Raw genomic sequence first — 19,726 nt, forward strand, 5'->3', positions numbered from 1 at the left:
TTACAAAGCAACTGGTAGCGATTAAGATCACCCCTTATCCTTGCACTTCCAGAGCCCTAGCTCAGTCCTGCAAACCCCTGGACTATTAGAGATACAGGCTCCTCATAACATAAGCAAATACAAATGCAGTTCCTTTCTGCAAACTGTGTTTTCTAAATTTTCTACAATTCAGACATTCTTGGATCCCCTGAAGAGTATTTAAAGTGAACATTTTTGCCTGGAACTAAAACCAAAATCCAAGAATTTGAGTTGTGGTCTGGAAGTGTTCTCTATGATTTTCTGTTGTGTTTCAACCTGACTGCTTGGCAAATTCATGGGAGTGTCAGCCAACAGATTGTAGCAATTGGTAACGGAGAACCTTTGCATCCTAGCATTTTGATTCGTCAAATAGAACAGCCTGTAAAAAGTTTTCTTCTAGGATTTTCTCTTTGATGTGCACATTAAACTATGAAACTGTAGGCTTAAAACCCACAGCGGATACCTTAAAAGTGATTGAAAGAAGGCAACACAGGAAGCTAGTATTTTCTATTGCTGTTGTTTTTAATAATTATTTACAAAATGTTCTTTAATATAGGGCATTGTAATCATTGACTCTGAGGGAAAGCTCAAGATATTGATTTTTTTTTTTTTTTTTATCCTTAGAGACTCCAAAGCTGTGATAAAGAGACTGTGTGTTTTCACGCATATAATGAGGGTAGGCTGGAGAGAAACACATCACCCCCGGCCTGCCTTTGTTCCTATTCATGGCTGCTCAGGCTCTCAGAATGAGAACTCCTCTTTTGTTTTGTGTGTTCTGAGAATATTTAGATGGTGTACTGATGCCTTTTCAGGGCGACAGGGAAGGTGTCAGGGTGGCAAAGTGGAGGCTGTGCTTTCGGCAGGGCCTGTTACCCGTTTTAGGTCACGCTTTCCTCCCAGTTCACACGGCATATTTTTATTGGGTTTCCAGAAATAATCTTCAGTGGGGCCCTGATCTTGGGGTGCACCAGAATGGGGGATTTCCAATGTTTCTGAGCTGTTTCCCTTATGGTGAACAAACCGTCCTGGACGTGACAACCAGGCCAGTTTTGGAAAGAGCTAGGGCCATTTGCTGGGCTGCCTAGTTTGGAACAAATTAATGTGCTCTCCCCAGCAGTGGTCTTGCTTTAAGTCAGGGTGCTATGAAAGGCTTTGAGGTCACCTCTTGAAAAGCCATCAGCAATTCCAGAGCCATTTAAGTCTCTATTACCTCTTGGTAACTTCAGGTGTAGCTTGATGTGGTGGAACATCAGGTGGCAGCTTCTCTGTGTATCACATTGGCATCTGGCACACAGGCGTTCTTATGAAATATTTCTTGTGTAGGTGAATTACTCTGAGGCAGTAAAGGTCACTTTGTAAAGGTCTTAACGGTCTTGTAAACAGAGTGGAAAAGCAGCAGCAGCTGGCCTGTTTGGGGGTATACTTTCCAGGTGTTCCTGCCCCCGTTTCTTGGGCACTGTTATATTTACACCTGAGCACTGGTTATTTCCCATGCTTTGCTGACCCAAGGACAAACACAACGCTTTCTGGGCCTTCTCAGAAAGACAGGACACTGCTTCTAGAGGCAGCTGTCACCTCCCACGCCATCTCAGTTCTGGGGAGCAAATCACATCTTCGGAAATTACCAGTCAGAGCAAGAGAAAGTTTTCCACCAATCCAGTGCAAGTCTCTTTCTGTGTTAATTGACAGCCACCCTTGGCATGGATGAATGAATCCCAGCAACCAGCAGACTCAGTGCTGGAGTGCAGACAGCTCATAACTGTCAGGCAAAAGAGCAAGAGGATTTTAAGAGAGACTCTTGAAAGTATGGGATATATTAACTCTTGCACTGTCTTTTGGAATGGGAATGGCATCTGTTTGTATTAAAACAATTGTTCCAGTTAAGCACAGTTTGACAGCTCTGGCATGGGAGCTGCAGAGAGAACTTTGACTTCATTAGAACCTGTTGGCTAAGGTTTTAGGGGCATAATATAGAAGAGTGTTGGATTCTAGAGAAGTGAAAGCAACCTTTTTGTACTCGTGTTGAAACCAGTGCCTTTCTAGCATTAGAGTGTCTCGTCAGTAGAGAGCCAATGACAACCAAGTCCCTACTCTCAGAGATGTTTTAGAGTTACATTGCACAAATGCAAAGAAGCAACATAGGAATAGGTAATTAATAATGCAGTATAAACTGAGCAGATGTCTTGAAAATACTGTAGGGTATGAAAAGAATTCCTTCAGGATGCTGGCAGGCAGCAGGATCTCGAAGAATTGGTTTTGAGATGAGGCAGAATGCTGGTAAACCACACGGGCAGTTACCTTGCTAGTGCCCCTCATGTAGATGTATGCCGGGCCCTGCGGGAACAGAAGCAGGTGTTCCCTGCCCACCATCGTACTACAAGGTTGAGCCTAATCGAAATTTACTGTATACCTCAAAAGAATTGTACAGCAGCTACCACACACATGAGCACACTCCCTCCTTCTCTCTCTGTCTTCTCTCTCCCTTGCTCTGTTCTTGCTGCTGTTGCTGTGTGATACTGTCTGTCAGAGGCTTACGTCCTGAGGGAAGGACCAAGGGAGTGGCTGAGGGTGGTCACAGAAGACAGATCCCTGGGCATGTGACCCATATGAGGATGCCAAAATGCCGCAGTCACACTCACCTCTGAAGGGCAGGATTGGTGGGGGTAGAGAGGGGTGTTGAAATGTTTTGAAAATTATCTTCAAGAGTATGTGAAAAATTGAAAATCTTGATCATTCTATCTGCACATTTCTTAGGAGGATTCTCCTTTTCTCTTTACATTCTTGATCAGCTCTTGGGTAAAGACATGGCAGAGATAAGACCATGAGTACCAGTTCCTGGGGTCAGCAGGCTCTGATCCTGCACCCAGTAAAGAGCTCCAGTGTATTGGGAAGGCTCCCATCTCGTTAGGAGAGTTGAGACATCATATCTCTTGGGTGACAGAAGAAATTTTTCATGTCTATTAATTGGCCTAGGTTGACTTTAATGACATATACTTTTCAAATGTGGGGCTGATGGAGACCTAGGCAGACAGGTCTGTGGGCCACCCCTTAGCCCTTTGCCGCTCTCCCAGGTCTCAGGCTTCTGACCACAGCCTAGTCACCTGTTACACACTGCTGTTTTTCAGAGGGCCTGAGCTGCATGAATAAGGATCACGGCTGTAGTCACATCTGCAAGGAGGCCCCAAGGGGCAGTGTCGCCTGTGAGTGCAGGCCTGGTTTTGAGCTGGCCAAGAACCAGAGAGACTGCATTTGTAAGTATGGGCGGGTGCACACCTGCCATGGGAACCATCGTATTCCACAGGCTGCCTTCTGTGGCCCAGTTCAGAAACACCACCTCATGACACGGCTGCAGCAGCGGGGAAGACAGTGAGCATGGGATACCGACCTCTACCAAGTACTTGTTCACTGCAGAAGGGTGGTCTCCCTTAGGGAAGGGAAATGATATTTTAAAAGGAACTCATCAGGAGAAAATGAAATTCAGGAGTAAGGAGCGTGAATGTTGGGGGGCAGTTCTCCCTGTTCCCACAGAATAAAACCAAATTTCCTCAACTGGCAATCACAGCTCTTTGCCACTGGGCCCTGCTTCCCTTATAAACCTCATCTGCCTCCTTTCTGCAGACACTACTCCCCTTACCTTTGGAGAAGAGCCCAAATTCTTTGATGCCTCCAGGCCTTTCCCAAGCCCTTCTTCCTTCCTGGCATGGTGGACTCTCACTCAACCTTCAATATTCTGTTCAACTTCTAATAAGGATAAGCATAATAGCTACCTTTTGGTGGGGAATTTATTGTGTGCAAAGGCTTGTCTCAAGATGTGCCATATCCCATTTAATTCTTCCAAGCACCACCCTGTGAGTTCAGTATTATTACACTCATTTCAGTTGGCAAAGTTGTGCAGAAGGTGAAGCAACAAGGTCACACAGGGAGTTAGTGGCAAATGAGTGTTCAAACCCTGGTCTGTTTAGCTCTAAAGCTGTGCTCTTAATCCCTTGCTACCATCCTCTGCTATCAGAAGCCTCCTGGGTGCTTCAGACAGGGCAGCCATTTTGTACTTTGGCTCCCACAGCACTTTCCTCAGCTGTATAGCTCTGGGTTGACTTGCGTGTTGATGTGTCTGTCTCCCCAGCTATGAGCCCCTCCAAGTCAGGGACCTTGTCTCATTTTTCCTCTCAGTCCTCCCCTGGTGCCTGCTACGGAATGCGCTCAGTACACTTGTGTTTAATGAATGGGTGAATGAGTGGTCTACACCATCGGGCTGCACCCCTGCACCCGATTGTGGTAACAAAACTCCACCTGGGAACAGGAAACCACTGGCAATTCATGGTGTTCCTAAACCACAATTTATGCTGAGGGAAGCACTGAGGGGTTCCCTTTAGGAACCTTCCCAAAGCCATGGACAGAAGACCCCTGCCATTTGGTGGGGATGGTGGTTTATGGTGAGTAAGAGATGAGGGGACAGTTTCACTGGTGAGGGACTTCTCTCCATTGTCTCCCTCACAAAGCAGAGTGCTGCCTCAAAACTGTCCAAGCCAAGGCTGGTGCCACCATCACACTCAAGCAACAGGTTCTGACAGGCTCTTAGGGCCCCTCAAAGTCAGGCTGTCCCTGAGGGCATCCAGTGAGCTAGCAGGGTGGAGACCATTTTCCCACCTCCAGATCTTCGAAAGGAGGACCCAGGCCCTCCAAGACTCACCTGTGGGGCGAGACCCTCAACATTTCAGTCTTTCAGGGGACAGTTGCTGGGGGCGGGGGGCACCTGTAAGCTTGTTTTTAAAGATTTTAAATGTCAGTAAGATATCACTGCTCAAATAATATTGTTATATTATTAACATTTTTTAATTTTAACATTAACATTATTAACATTTTAACATTATAACATTTTTAACATTAACATATATTATTTAACATTTGAGGAAGTAACAAAGAAAAAATAAGATCTAGAATCTCACCACATAACCAGCTGTTTCAATTTTTTCATATTCCTATTTAGTTGTGGTTCATATGCATATACAATTTTTACATAGCTATAATCACAGGATACCACAAATATGTAATTAGTTCTTTTGAATTAGAAAAATTACAAAGGATCTATGTAAAATGCAAACACTCCAAAGCATATAAAGAAAACATTCAGTTTTCCCCCTCCCGTTTCCCTTGCCAGAGGTAACCGCGGTTTACAGTTTGATGAATAGATAGTTTTGTAGTTGGCTTTTTTTTTTTGGCCTATCATCAATGCATTCATATATAGTCTTGATAATTACCAGTTAATGTCACATTAATTGTGTGCAGAATCATCCTGTGATTATCCTTCCTTCTAACTAATCTAGATTGAATCTGATGAGAGAAATTCTGACATATATGTACAAATTAAATATTGTCTGTTTTATTCCAGCATAAAGTGCTATAGCATTTCCCAAAGCCCCAGTACAGCTGTATTAATAGGTAAAGTTATCTAAATAGAACAAAGCAGTAGTCTAGAATCTCTTGCTATGATTTCCCTTATTAATAAAAATCTCTCCCCCAATTCTCCCATCTCCCTCTTCCTGTATGACTTTGTTTAAACCCATGTTTCAGCATTTCTATGATTTGTGTTGTAACTATCTGCCTACACAGACACCACAGGGTCTGCCTCGGAGTTATGTCTTCTGTGCACCATGCCTGGCATGCACTAGGTGCTCAAATACTTGCAGAATGAAAATCAGTTTCTCTGGAGCAAACACAGCCCTGTGTTTGTGGAAATCTCAGTGCTTTATGTATTGATTCATTTTACTGTCAGTGACCTGTAACCATGGGAACGGTGGGTGCCAGCACTCCTGTGAAGATACAGCTGACGGCCCAGAGTGCAGCTGCCATCCACAGTACAAGATGCACACAGATGGGAGGAGCTGCCTTGGTGAGTGGTAACCCCAACACTGAGTGAGGGTCTGCCCCAGCCTGCCCGTCCCTACCCCTGCCCCTTAATGGTGTTTAGCACAGATGCAGGCTGTTTCCGGTGCATTTGCCCCCACTTCGCATGCTGCAGTGGGAGTGGTCTAGGTCTGTGGGGAAGGCCCCTCTCTCTGTATGTGACCTTGGAAAGCCCTTCCTCCTCTCCTGGACTAGGCTGCTCCTAACGCTGGTATTCCAGAGACTGGCACAACACATCCCAAGAGGCCAGGGCAGCATGAAGTTAGAGCTGTTTGTGATGATGCAGCACTTCTGGCCAGCAGGAGCCAGGGCTGCATATTTCTGGTGGGATGCCTGCCTTGCCCTTCATGGTGTATCCTTCACTACCTCCATTTTAGAGGTTTCCAGGCCCAAGGCTCTTTTTGTCCTCGACTCAGGAGACTGGAGTGAATCTGAAGCTTGCATTCCCTAGTGTCTCTTTGGTCAGTGCAATATACCTCCAAAATCTTTTCCATGTTTAATGTTTGCTAAGGATCTGCGGCCCTTCAACATGCTGTGTCTCCCACAGAGCCTCATTACAACACATTTTTATTGCGTGAACAGAGTCACATATCTTACATTGCTCTTGTGTCTGGGATTTCAGCAAACACGGTTGTACAGGGAATGAGCAATCTAACTCATTCAGTCTGAGAACTGTGCTCTTTTGCTTCTCTTGTAGAGCGAGAGGACACTGTCCTGGAGGTGACAGAGAGCAATGCCACATCAGTGGTGGATGGGGATAAACGGGTGAAGCGGCGGCTGCTCATGGGTAGGCGCCTTCACTCCTCTTCCTTGGCGACTGCCATTGTCCCTTTCCCTCCCCAACTTATTGCATCAGACCTGAACTTGGGAGCCACATGCCCTCAGACCAGCTGGACTGGGGTGAGCAGCTCCTGTGAACCAGGATGTGTGTCTGTTCTTCACTAGTGTTGTTGCTTAATCACCAACCAAGCAAGACCCCTGGTCTCGCCATCAGAATAATCAGGTTAACATCTCAATGCAGCCCCCACCTAGCTGTGAGGCTTGGCAAACTGCCCTGAGGCTGTGTCTCTTGGTCTTTCTACCTCTTAGGGCCAGTGTGTCGCACATTTTCATACTGCTATAAAGAACTGCCTGAGACTGGGTAATTGATAAAGAAAAGAGGCTTAATTGACTCACAGTTCCACATGGCTGGGGAGGCCTCAGGAAACTTGCAATCCTGGTGGAAGGCAAAGGGGAAGCAAGGTACCTTCTTTGCAAGGTGGCAGGAAGGAGAATAAATGCAGGAGGAACTACCAAACACTTGTAATACCATGAGATCTCATGGTCTCACTCCATCATGAGCACAGTGTGGGGGAACCGCCCCCATGATCCAATCACCTCCACCTGGTCTCTCCATTGACACGAGGGGATTATGGGGATTATAATTCAGGATGAGATTTGAATAGGGACATAAAGCCTGACCATATCAGTTGGGATGCTCAATTAAAATAATAATATGGAAAGGTGCCCAGAGTCCAGTGCCTGGGACTGAGTGGGTGGTCAGTGAAGTCAGCTGTCCACCTCTGAAGCAGCCTTTAGCTCAGAATGGTGGCTAGCCTTCTTTTGTGTCCACTGACTCTTCTATTTCTGACTCAGCTGATGATAATGGTAGAAGAGATGAATGGAGAGGGGCAGCACGTGGCTGTGGGACAAGGGAAGTCCTGCCTGAAGGTCCAGCAGTTAAGCTGGAGATGAGCAGAAATAGAGGTGGCCGTGGGGGTGGGAGTCAGACAGATCCTTTGGCGTGTTACTCCTTCTGGAGAAAGTTTGGCTCAACCTAAACAAAACCCATCTTTTGACAGTTTCTGAATTCAACAGTCAGGCAACATATCATACAGCCTTTGGTTACCAAGCAGGTAACCTTTCTGAGCTCTTTAGAAATTATAATTTTTCATTGTCTTAAGTGAAAATAGTATATGTGAATAACATAGAAACTTAATTACTTCTGGGCTTGTAATGTAGCGCATCATTTCCTTGTCTCATAACTTCCCATTTCCTCATCCCATTTGCCAGAGGCAACAACATTCAATTCTTCGAGCTGTTTCTTCTTCTGACTCCTCCTCCCCCATATTTCTGAAAAATGAAGGGCATACAGTTATTATTTTCTTCTTTTTTTTCTTTTCTTTTTTTTTTTTTTTTTTTTTTTTTGAGACAGGGTCTCACTCTGTTGCCCCCAGGCTGGGGTGCTGTGATGTGATCACATCTCACTGCAACCTCCGCCTCCCAGGATCAAGTGATTCCCTCACCTCAGCTTCCTGAGTAGCTGGACTACAGGCATGCGCCACTGCACCTGGCTAATATTTGTATTTTTTGTAGAGACAGGGTTTCACCATGTTGCCCAGGCTGGTCTCAAACTCCTGGGCTCTAGCCATCTGCCTACCTTGGCCTCCCAAAGTGTTTTGATTACAGGTGTGAGCCTTCATGCCTGGCCCTACAGTTATTTCTTGATGTGTCTGTTATAGATGTCTCTCATCTGGGCGTTTACTATTAGCCTACAGTTCCCTTTGCCGCTCTCCTGTTAGGTGAATCCTATGTCTTGCCTCTCGTTAGTTTATCTGGCGAATGAGATAGAGGTATTTAAAAATTTGCATGCCTGAAAATACCTTTATATTCTACCTGCACCCTTTATTGAGAATTTGGCTCAGTGTAGAATTCAGAGTTGGAAAGAATTTTCCATCACTGTTTGGAAGTTAGTGCTCCATTGTTTTCAAGAATGCAGGGTTGTTTTGAGAAGTCTAAAGTCATTTTTATTCTTGATCCTTTGGGAGAAACTTGTGAAAGCATCTCTCTGAAAGCTTCTAGGATCTTCTCCTCCCCAGTGATCTGAAGTTTTACAATAATGTTCTTTATTGTGGGATTTTGCCCACCTGTTGTTAGTACTTTTCTTTTTTCTTTTTTTTTTTTGAGACAGAGTCTTGGTGTGTTGCCTAGGCTGGAGTCTAGTGGTGTGATCTCGGCTCACTGCAAGCTCCACCTCCTGGGTTCACGCCATTCTCCTGCCTCAGCCTCCCGAGTAGCTGGGACTATAGGCGCCCGCCACCACGCCCGGCTAATTTTTTTGTACTTTTAGTAGAGATGGGGTTTCACCGTGTGAGCCAGGATGGTCTCCATCTCCTGACCTCATGATCCGCCCACCTCGGCCTCCCAAAGTGCTGGGATTACAGGCGTGAGTCACCATGCCCGGCCTAGTACTTTTCAATATGAACATTCAAATCCTTTAGTTCTAAGAAATTATCTTACATCTTTTTCTTTGATAAATTTCTTTTTATTTCTTTTTTTTGAGACAGAGTCTTGTTCTGTTGCCCAGGCTGGAGTCCAGTGGTGCGCTCTTGGCTCACTGCAACTTCCACCTCCCAGGTTCAAGTGACTTTCCTGCCTCAGCCTTCTGAGTAGCTGAGACTACAGGCACATGCCACCATGCCTGGTTAATTTTTTTTTTTTTTTTTTTTGGTATTTTTAGTACAGAAGGGATTTTGCCATGTTGGCCAGGCTGGTCTCGAACTCCTGGCCTCAAGTTATCCACCTGCCACGGACTCCCAAAGTGCTGAGATTACAGGCATGAGCCACCGCGCCTGTCTTTGATAAATTTCTTCCCTCCATTTTCTCTGTTCTTTCCCTCTGGAACTCCTGTTAGCTGACTGTTGTAACTCCTGGATTGACCCTCTAATTTTTTTTTCTTCTTTTCTCTCTCTTGTATTTTTGTTCTTTTTCTTTTCTCTCCTTTGTGTTTTTGTTCTACTTTCTAGAAGACTTTTCATTTTTTTCTTCTAATCTTTCCACAGGATAAAGTTTTCATTTTCGTATTTTAATTGTTCAAGAATTTTACTTTGGCCTTTTGTTTTAGGAACCTGCTCTTATTTCATGGATGCTTTTCTTATCTCCCTGAGGAAATTAATTATAAGATTTTAACTCCTCTTCTGTTCTCTAGATTATCTTTGTTTCCTCCAGGATTCTTTTTCCCTGTTGGTTTGGTCTGGTGTATTTATTCCATATTAGAGGCTTTCCAGAAATGTCTAGTGATTCTTGACTGATTTTTCATGTTTAATAGTAAAATACTAAAAAGCTAGTTGGATTTTCTATTGACTTGTGGGCTCCATGTTTGGGTGATGAGGCAGTGACTTAGCCATTTCATCTGGAGATCCTCGAATGCTAATATCGTTAGGTCTTTTTGCTTGGGTAGGTCAATTTCGCTGGCGAGGAGTCCTTCAATCACCTGTCTGTAGGCTTAGCTGCTGGCATCCTGGGTTGCAGTGTTGTTTCAACGTAGCTTTTTGGAACTTTCAGTGGCTGTTATTTTAACATAGCTTTTGGAATTTTCAATGACTTTAAATCTGCCAGTAGGGAGCTGAAGGAGCTGGGGGAAGAGGGATGAGGGTTTGAGATCTCTTTTTCAGGGTATAGACTTTCACCTGACAGTGCCTCCCTCTCCTCCTCTGTTGTTCCTGGTACCCTTGAGCCTGGTGCCTCTCTGGTCCAGACTTCTCTGCTATAGCCAGAATAGGAGAAGGGTAGTCACATGGCTATGTGGAATTAAGGAGGAGCTCTGGGGTTTATCTTTTTCATATGTAGATTCTCCATAATCTTCCTGTTTTTAACTCCGTCTGCATTTCTGCCTCTAGAATAACTTGATAATCCCAATTCCTGAGTTTTTCTGGGATTCTGGGGCTCACATGAGTTTACCAGCTGTTGGCACCCCCTCTGTAGACCGCTAGGATCTAGCTTTCTTCTACGCCAGATATTGTTCTCCTGCTAACATGCCACTTCCAGAATGTTTGACATCTCTCATCTATTGTCTTTTCTTCCATTTTCTTTGTCTTTAAGGATTTATACTTTAAAAAATCAATTTATTCTCATATTCATGAGATTTTGAAAGGAACAGAGATAAACATACATGTACTATCTGCATATTTAATTAGGATTAAGCTTGTCCCCTTCAGGGTTCCTTTTTTTTTTTTTTTTTCTTTTCTTGAGACAGGGTCTCTCTGTGTTGCTGAGCCTGGAGTGCAATGGCACAAACATGGCTCACTGCAACCTTGACCTCCTGGACTCAAGTCATCTTCCTGCTTCAGCCTCCCGAGTAGCTGGGACCACAGGTGTGCATCACCAGGCCTCGCTAATTTTTTTAAATTTTTGTAGAGATGGGGGGTCTCACTCATCTTGAACCCTGGGCTCAGGCGATCCTCCTGCCTCGGCTTCCCAAAGTGTTGGGATTACAGGGGTAAGCCACCCCCCCACCCCCCCACCCCCAGTTTTTAAAATGAAGTAGCTATGGAAGAAAAATCACGTTTCTGGAGGCCTAGATGCTAACAGTTCAATGAATGTTGAATAGCACTTGTCTATTACTTGGACTAACTGTATGAGATACAGAACTAGAAGACTGTTTGCTTATTATTCCTCATCTCCACAGTTGCAATTTAACAACGGTGGCTTATTTTTCATGTGGTTATGACAGGGTTTTCTCCTTTCAGGGAAAGTGAAACTTCAAATTTGAGTAAATTGGTGGTTGCCAGGATGAAGCCAGTAGTCTACAACAAGGCAGTGGTTGGGGTGACGATGCTTACCCACTCTTGCTTTGCCCACTACTCATATTGAAAGGAGAAGGTTCAAGATTAAGGAAGGACCATCCCCTTTGCCCTGTTCTGCACTCACCTCTAGCCTGCCAGACGTGGTCCTACTTAGGTTGCTGGCTGCAGATCAGCAAGAACTTTCAGTGGCTTTAAATCTGCCAGTAGGGGGAGTGACTGTGCAGATTGGAAGACATCTTTATCCCTCTGGTCACCCTGACAATCTTCCTCAGGAACTAGAACTCATTTAGGTGGGTGGGAGGAGCTGCACCTGCTCTCCCTCTAGCCCATCTACAGGTAGCAGAGACTTGGGGTGTAACTATGAGTACCCCACAATGCTTCTTGGCTTCTGTGACCTTCGTCAGCTGTATTAGCAATTCTTAAGGAAGCTAATTGTCTTTTCTTACCTCCTTGCCAGAAACGTGTGCTGTCAACAATGGAGGCTGTGACCGCACCTGTAAGGATACTTCGACAGGTGTCCACTGCAGTTGTCCTGTTGGATTCACTCTCCAGTTGGATGGGAAGACGTGTAAAGGTAGACTTCACCTCCCCAGGGAGGCTGGGTGCCCTGTTACGGAGGGAAGACCCATGCTGCTAACGTATGGGGATAAAGGCAACATACCCTCCATACCCCACGTGACTCCAGATTTGCTTATGATTCATATCAATGGAAGCTTTTTCCCCCTGGGCTAGTGGAAGGTTATAATTGAGTAAACTTAATTAGAACCAACACTTAATTACACTAATTGTTGAGGAGGTCAGCCTCTACAAGCATCAAATAATTCATTTCAGACAGTGGCCTTATTAGAAAAAGGCAGTTAAAGGAAGCATTCATTTTCAGGAGATAATATCAACATATCATACATAATAGCCTAAAGATTATTATGTAAATAACAGTCAAGATGATTATCCAGAGGACTTAATGGATAACTGTACCATTAACTTTTACTGATGAAGAGCGACCCCAATGACTTGCTCGTATTTTGTGGGCAAGAGTACAAAGGATTAGTCCTTTAGCATGACAAAAAGTAGATAACCAATTACCAGACGAAACTGGGAAAATATAAGATTGAGTATCAGGAATCATTTTAAAACATTGAGGCTATTTGATCATTGTGTAATTTGCCAAAACAAATGCTCTAGTCCTTTATAGCTTTAATCATTAAACTTGAATACATAGTGTACTAAAGGGACCCATATTACCTTGAGAGAGCAATACAAAGATGAGAATATAACAGGACATCATCATTCTTTCCCAGAGTTTGTTTCCTTAATGCCAGTCAAGGGCACCATAAGTCAGCGTTCTCAAGACGATGAAACACTTGTCTTTCAGAACTGGTTAAGCCAGACAAGAAAACATGTGTAAGGTTAAAAACATCAGCAAACATTCTTAAATGCTTTTGTGAGTATTTTTCTTAATTTCAGAGACTAATGAACACACACAATGGCCCTTCAGGGAGTTGTGAGAAGTGAGGCAAGTGTTGCTCTCTGATATGCCCAATGCTTGCCTGTTGCAGATATTGATGAGTGCCAGACCCGCAATGGAGGTTGTGATCATTTCTGCAAAAACACCGTGGGCAGTTTTGACTGCAGCTGCAAGAAAGGATTTAAATTATTAACAAATGAGAAGTCTTGCCAAGGTATGTGCTGAAAACATAGCCGTGCTGCGCAATGGCCCACAGGTTGGAGTAGAGAGCACGTAACGCCCTCCTGGCAAAGACTGGCTTATCAGGCTTCTTGACAGGGCCACTAGTCCTATCTCCATCCTAGGCTTCACTCAGTTCATCTATTAGGTAGAATAAAAACACTGATGTAGCTCACAGGTGTATTGGAAATTAAGTTGTTAATGGTTAGAGAACACCTTAAAGAATCCATCTGATGTGATGACAGCAGAGCTCACTGCTGGAAATGGAATGGAAAACAGAATGCAAACAGGGTTCCAGTGGGGTGTTGAGATTATGAATAATTTTCCCTTTCTAAAATTTCCTTTAATGTTATTGAATTGATCACAAAAGTTGGTGGCGAAAGTCTGTAGATTTAGTTAACATACCTCCCTACCAAAAACTTGGAGTTAACCTGTGATCAAGATTATGTACCAGTTGGTCTCTTTCTTACAGCACTTGTTTTATTTTTTAAAAATTACTTATTTATTTTGATACAGAGTCTCACTCTGTTGCCCAGGCTGGAGTGCAGTGGCACCATCTTGGTTCACTGCAACCTCCACCTCCCTTCTTGGATTCAAGCAATTCTCCTGCCTCAGCCTCCTGAGTAGCTGGGATTACAGGCACCTGCCACCACGCCCAGCTAATTTCTGATTTTTTTTTTTTTTTTTTTTTTTTTAGACAGAGTCTCACTGTGTCACCCAGGCTGGAGTGCAGTGGGGCTATCTTGCCTCATTGCAACCTCCACCTCCCAGGTTCAAGAGATTTGCCTGCCTCAATCTCCCGAGTGTCCGGGACTACAGGTGCACACCATCACGCCTGGCTAATTTTTGTGTATTTAGTAGAGATGGGGTTTCACCATGTTGGTCAGGCTGGTCTCGAACTCCTGACCTCGTGATCTGCTTGCCTTGGCCTCCCAAAGTGCTGGGATTACAGGTATGAGCCACTGCACCCGGCCAATTTCTGAATTTTTAGTAGAGTCAGGGTATCCCTGTGTTGGCCAGGCTGGTCTCGAGTTCCTGACCTCAGGTGATCTGCCCTCCTCGGCCTCCCAAAGTGCTGGGATTACAGGCGTGAGCCACCGCACCTGGCCTAGCACTTGTTTTAAATGACCAGCCTTTGATCTTTGAAGAGAGGGAAGGCAGAGAGGGAGAGGGAGGGCTTGTGGGGAGGAGATGCTTGTTGATCCTTAGAGAGGATTTCAGACCCCTTCTCAAAGACATCCTTCCCATATAAGGGCTGCAGCAAGGAGACTTCTCTAGGTAGCAGTTGTTGTTAGCATTAGTAGCTGTTTTGGGTGGGGGAAAACTGTTTTCTATTTTTAGATGAGCACCTTTCCTTTGATATGCAGGAAGAAGTTCTCAGGAAAGATGTGCTGTAATGTATTCTTGCTCCATTTATGGGAATAAGGACTAATTTATTTTGTTAGAAATCTCAGAATTAGGCTGGGTGCGGTGGCTCACACTGTAATCTCAGCACTTTGAGAGGCCGAGGCAGGTCGATCACTTGAGGCCAGGAATTTGAGACCAGTCTGGCCAACATGGCAAAACCCCATCTCTACTAAAAATACAAAAATTAGGTGGGGACGTGGTGGAGGGCGTGGTGGCGGGCGCCTGTAATCCCAGCTACTCAGGAGGCCGAGGCACGAGAGAATCGCTTGAATGCAGGAAGCACAGGTTGCAGTGAGTTGAGATCACGCCAGTGCACTCCAGCCTGGGCAACAGAGAGAGACTCCATCTCAAACAAACAAACAAACAAAAAAACCTCAGAATTAAATAAAAATCAGAATATCAGATTTAATCTTAGATAACAAAGACTAGCATTACCTTTTTAAAAAAATATTATGGTGTGATGTTTGTTTTGTTTTTCTCTTGGTTTGTTCTTAATACATAATTTGTCAGGCAGTTCAAGTATATTCCCCTTCAAATTCAGTAAGTTAATTCTAGATAATTGTTGTGTGGTTTTCTTCAGTTTGACTTGGAAAGCAAATTTGCTGTTCCACGTAATGTTTCCTAGGGTATAGACCAGGCAATACTGTTGAAGCTGTGTAAACACATTAAAAAGGAATTAGAAAAGTGATCTCATTATTTTTGGCAAAGCAGAAGCCCATACTGAGCAGCCAAAGTCAGCTACTGAACGAGTCCACTTTCTCGACAACTGGCTGATATTAATAACAGATTTCATAAAATGGCATCAATTCCTAGGGAAGAAACTGGGTTTTTCTTATTTTTCACTGATCGGGCTTGGTAGAACAAATATTTGCACAGAACAAATTTACTGAAGAAATGCCAGGATTTCTGGGAAAAGCTAGGGATGAAGAGGTTTTGCAAGAATTTGCCCTTTTTTATTTTGCTTTTTCATTCTTCCTGTTCCTTCCAAATGTTTGTTTTTTATTAACATAGTTTCTCGTGGCACACTCGGTGTTGAAAAAAGTGGTCTAGCAGTGGTCTAGTTGGCTTCGACTAAGTGCTGCACTGGTCCTGGCTTATCCATTTGGAGACATAAGTCGTAACTCTGTTAAAATCCTCCAAAGAGTTCAGGGAGTGAAGCACTCACATTCCAGCCTACAGGAAAGAGGTTGAGGGCCAGACCCAGGGAAAAGAGATGATGAGATGGACAAATGCAGCCTCCTGAGGCTGCTGTGCATGACCCCCGCTGCAGCCAAGGAGGCTTCCACACTGAACCAGGAGGATAGCAGACGCATGGGACTAGAACATACGGGAGGAGCAAAACCCAGGCATCGGCCAAGAGGATCCAATATACAGCTGAGCTACCACATTTCAGGGTCTGCAAAGAGAAAATTAGTGAGGATATTAGTATTAATGCATTCTTTCAGTGCAGAGGGCATTAAAACCCAGGATTAACTTGCCTCTTGGGGGCCAGAAGACTAATTCCGAAAAGATAAGAAAGGGATGGGAACTAGATTTACCTCCAAACCAAGTGTTTTCTCCTTTCAGTTTGCCATGGTTAATAAATTACTATTGCTGTTTTACCAATAGTTATATGACAATAGAAATGCACAGCTAGCACCTGTAGCTTACAAAACCCTTTTTAGGTATGTTATCTCATTTGGCTTCATTTAAACATTTTAAATTAGCCTTACAAGTACACATGGGTGAAAGAGACCAACTGAGCTTTGAGGCAAGTGCAGTTTGCAACAGAATGTGGAAATGAGGGCTGCGGCAGTGAGTATACTTCTTGTGGGCTGCTCCACACTTTCTTTAACACAAGTGAGTGAGGAGAATGGATAGCTAATGTTTTTTACCCTGTGTGTACTGTTTTTGGTGTTGGTCAGCAATTGGTGTTTATCATAAACCTATTCTTCACTCATCCCTCAGCGTGGGTTTCAGCTCCCCTCTCCCTTTGACCGTTACAGATATGGATGAGTGCTCTTTGGATAGGACCTGTGACCACAGCTGCATTAACCACCCTGGCACATTTGCTTGTGCTTGCAACCAAGGGTACACCCTGTATGGCTTCACCCACTGTGGAGGTGAGCAGACTGCTCCTGTTGAGTTGGGAGGGGAATGAGGCTGGGCCTGGAGGGGAGCAGGGCCTACCCCTGAGGTTTGCTTTCCTACATCGGGGTATGAAAGGTACATTCCAGTCCCTGAGCAATAGTGGTGAGTCCATCAACTTGAGAGAAGGATCCGCTAAAGGAAATCTCCCCAAATGTATCCCTTTAACACCCTGAGCGTGAAATGGAGCAGAGAGAAGTAGTGAGCTCTTCCAGCTGTGAATTCTCTATTGACTTGTTGGACTTGCGGTTGTATTCAGAGAGTGGAAGGGTATCTCAGGAGCTGATACTCTATCTGTTGGAACATCTCAGCAGATAGTAAAGTCACAGTCCTCAGACTGTGGGCACCCACCAATTCCACGGCCCTGCCGTGCATAGGAACTGGCTGCAAAGCCTTGGTTTGAGTCCTACAACTAGGTCTTTGAGCTGGAAGCAGAACTATGAAGTTTCTCTCTCCACTCTGTGGCCATTTTGCAACATGTTCTCATGTCTGATAACCTCATGGTCAAGCAGGCTATGCCATAAACTGGATTTGGTACCACCTGACTCCCACTCTACTCCCCCAGTCATCAGATTCACCCGGCAATCTTTGAGAATACAGGTTCAGATTCCAATTCAGAATGACTAGGGCTTCCAAGGTCATCTTCCTGAGGATCTATAGGATTTGGGAACCACTGGCTTAAATACTTCCTGCCCAGTCCTTGTGTCTTGTGCTTTAGAAGAATGGATACACTGGGCGTGGTGGCTCACAGCTGTAATCCCAGCACTTTGGGAGGGAAGGCGGGCGGATCACCTGAGGTCGGGAGTTCGAGACCAGCCTAACCAACATGGAGAAACCCTGTCTCTACTAAAAATACAAGATTAGCCGGGCCTGGTGGCGCATGCCTGTAATCCCAGCTACTTGGGAGCTGAGGCAGGAAAATCACCTGAACCCGGGAGATGGAGGTTGCAGTGAGCTGAGATTGTGCCCTCGCACTCCAGCCTGGGCAATAAGAGCGAAACTCCGTCTGAAAAAAAAATTATATCTATATCTATATCTATATCTATATATACATACACTAGTGATTTGCTAGTGACAATTATCTCCCTTCTCCCTTTCAACACATCCTTGGCATGGCCAAAAACATACTCTTTCCAGTCCATCAGGAAACCTCGAGGAAATGTACCCTGAGTATGGATGTATGTCTGGGTTTAGGTGGAGCCACCTTTTGACCTGGACTCAGTCTCAGGTTGATGAGAATTAGTGCAGTCATTTCTCTTTCTCTGTGCCTCAACTGTGTAAATGGTTAAACAGGGAGTCCCAGTTCTATCTGCCTCCCTTGCTAGGCAGCTCAGGAGGATGGTAGAGTTTTAAAGTAGAAGTCTGTGCAGTATCTGAATTTGGACACTGGGTGTTGCTAAGGGAGGAATGGATTGGAAAAGAATGCAGCTTGAGGCTGGTTGTGGTGGCTCACACCTGTAATCCCAGCACTTTGGGAGGCCAAGGCAGGTGGATCACCTGAGACCAAGAGTTCAAGACGAGCCTGGCCAAGATGGTGAAACTCTATCTCTACTAAAAATGCAAAAATTAGCCAAGCGTGGGGGCACATGCCCGTAATCCCAACTACTTGGGAGGCTGAGGCAGGAGAATTGCTTGAACCTGGGAGGCGGAGGTTGCAGTGAGCTGAGATTATACCACTGCACTCCAGCCTGAGTGACAAGAGCAAAACTCCACCTCAAAAAAAAAAAAAAAAAAAAAATAGAGCTTGAGAAGGCCTTATTGAGCCTCATGCCAGGAAATTCGCTGGGTGGGGAGTGGGGTGTGTAGTCAGCTGGTGCCAAGTGCTCATGCTAAAGGCATTCAGCATCTTCCTTTGGTTAGTGAGTTTCAACCTTGTGACTCTCCTGCTGCTCCTTCCTCAAGGGAGGGACCATATCAGCCCATTCAGTGACAGGTTGCTGTGACAAGAGAGTATTTTGTTCCGCAGACACCAATGAGTGCAGCGTCAACAACGGAGGCTGTCAGCAGGTCTGTGTGAACACAGTGGGCAGCTACGAATGCCAGTGCCACCCTGGGTACAAGCTCCACTGGAATAAAAAAGACTGTGTGGGTAAGGGGAACCGAGGCACAGACTCAGACAACGGGCTGGCCACTGACCCAGAGGCAGTGCAGCTCTGCGCGCTCCCACGTCCCACCCAACCCTCCCTCCACTGACTTTCCCACCAGCTGCAGCAGCCGTTCTTTAAATAGTTCAAAAACAGGAGATACTTTGCAGGATCTTTAGTGTTTCCTTCTGTGCTTCTGTGTAAGTTGGAACTCACTTCTGTTTTCCTGGTTGCTTTTCTGCATGAAGAGATGGCATATCAGGGGCTCCTTTCCCTCGGTGGGAATCAGGCCTAGCATCTATGTTCTATGCCGGGCATCAGCTCTCCCTTCTTTTCTTGGGGACTTTGGTGCATGGGACTCAACCATCCTTGTCACACTTAGAAATGTCCTTCTCTTTCTGTAAGTGTCTGTTTTGTCCTGTCTAGAAGTGAAGGGGCTCCTGCCCACAAGTGTGTCACCCCGTGTGTCCCTGCACTGTGGTAAGAGTGGTGGAGGAGACGGGTGCTTCCTCAGATGTCATTCTGGCATTCACCTCTCTTCAGGTGAGTGGGGCCCATTTCCCGGGGCAGGTCCTCACGCCAGGGTCAGGCCTCTCTGGCCTCCAGGTGTTAGATTCCCTCAGAGGGCTTCCAGGTCCTCCACCCGATGCCCCAGCCACCATGCTTTGAGAGGTCCATGCTTCAAGACCCCGTATGCTGGGCGTTTTTCTAGTGGCCCATGTGGAGTGGGGTGGGGGGAGAGTTTAGCTGCTACCAGGATAGCCTGTGACCTTGCTTATGCATTTGACAATTCACATTCTGTCTGTCAGGACTGCAAGGGGCCTACTCTGTCACCTGTGGCTCTTCCTCTCCTCTCAGGAGCAAACAACAAAAATCAAATGACTCTGCTTTTGGGGGTAATTACCAAATCTTACCAAATCTGCATGTTCTCTCTGGGG

General features: G+C 45.2%; 2 protein-coding genes across 5 annotated transcripts in view; one reads left to right on the forward strand and one right to left on the reverse strand.

Moving 5' to 3' along the window:
- SCUBE2 (signal peptide, CUB domain and EGF like domain containing 2) overlaps nucleotides 1-19,726 on the forward strand; it is a 73,918-nt gene that overhangs the window by 18,324 nt on the left and 35,868 nt on the right. For 2 of the 4 annotated variants that reach the window (XM_025357201.1, XM_025357199.1), the window contains exons 5-13: nucleotides 3,144-3,269; nucleotides 5,792-5,908; nucleotides 6,620-6,709; nucleotides 11,944-12,060; nucleotides 13,043-13,165; nucleotides 16,563-16,679; nucleotides 18,671-18,793; nucleotides 19,215-19,331; nucleotides 19,598-19,684. In XM_025357201.1, coding sequence (XP_025212986.1) covers nucleotides 3,144-3,269; nucleotides 5,792-5,908; nucleotides 6,620-6,709; nucleotides 11,944-12,060; nucleotides 13,043-13,165; nucleotides 16,563-16,679; nucleotides 18,671-18,793; nucleotides 19,215-19,331; nucleotides 19,598-19,684 — 1,017 coding nt within the window. The remainder of the gene's footprint in view (nucleotides 1-3,143; nucleotides 3,270-5,791; nucleotides 5,909-6,619; nucleotides 6,710-11,943; nucleotides 12,061-13,042; nucleotides 13,166-16,562; nucleotides 16,680-18,670; nucleotides 18,794-19,214; nucleotides 19,332-19,597; nucleotides 19,685-19,726) is intronic. The other 2 variants (XM_025357200.1, XM_025357203.1) reach the window with 2 other exon arrangements.
- LOC112606575 overlaps nucleotides 7,428-19,726 on the reverse strand; it is a 63,335-nt gene continuing 51,036 nt past the window's right edge. The window contains exons 3-5 of the mRNA XM_025357205.1: nucleotides 15,013-15,229; nucleotides 12,729-12,860; nucleotides 7,428-8,034 (exon numbers count right to left, since the gene is read on the reverse strand). Coding sequence (XP_025212990.1) covers nucleotides 15,129-15,229 — 101 coding nt within the window. The 3' untranslated portion in view covers nucleotides 7,428-8,034; nucleotides 12,729-12,860; nucleotides 15,013-15,128. The remainder of the gene's footprint in view (nucleotides 8,035-12,728; nucleotides 12,861-15,012; nucleotides 15,230-19,726) is intronic.

Source organism: Theropithecus gelada, chromosome 14, assembly GCF_003255815.1.
Source record: "Theropithecus gelada isolate Dixy chromosome 14, Tgel_1.0, whole genome shotgun sequence".
NCBI classification, from domain to species: domain Eukaryota; kingdom Metazoa; phylum Chordata; class Mammalia; order Primates; family Cercopithecidae; genus Theropithecus; species Theropithecus gelada.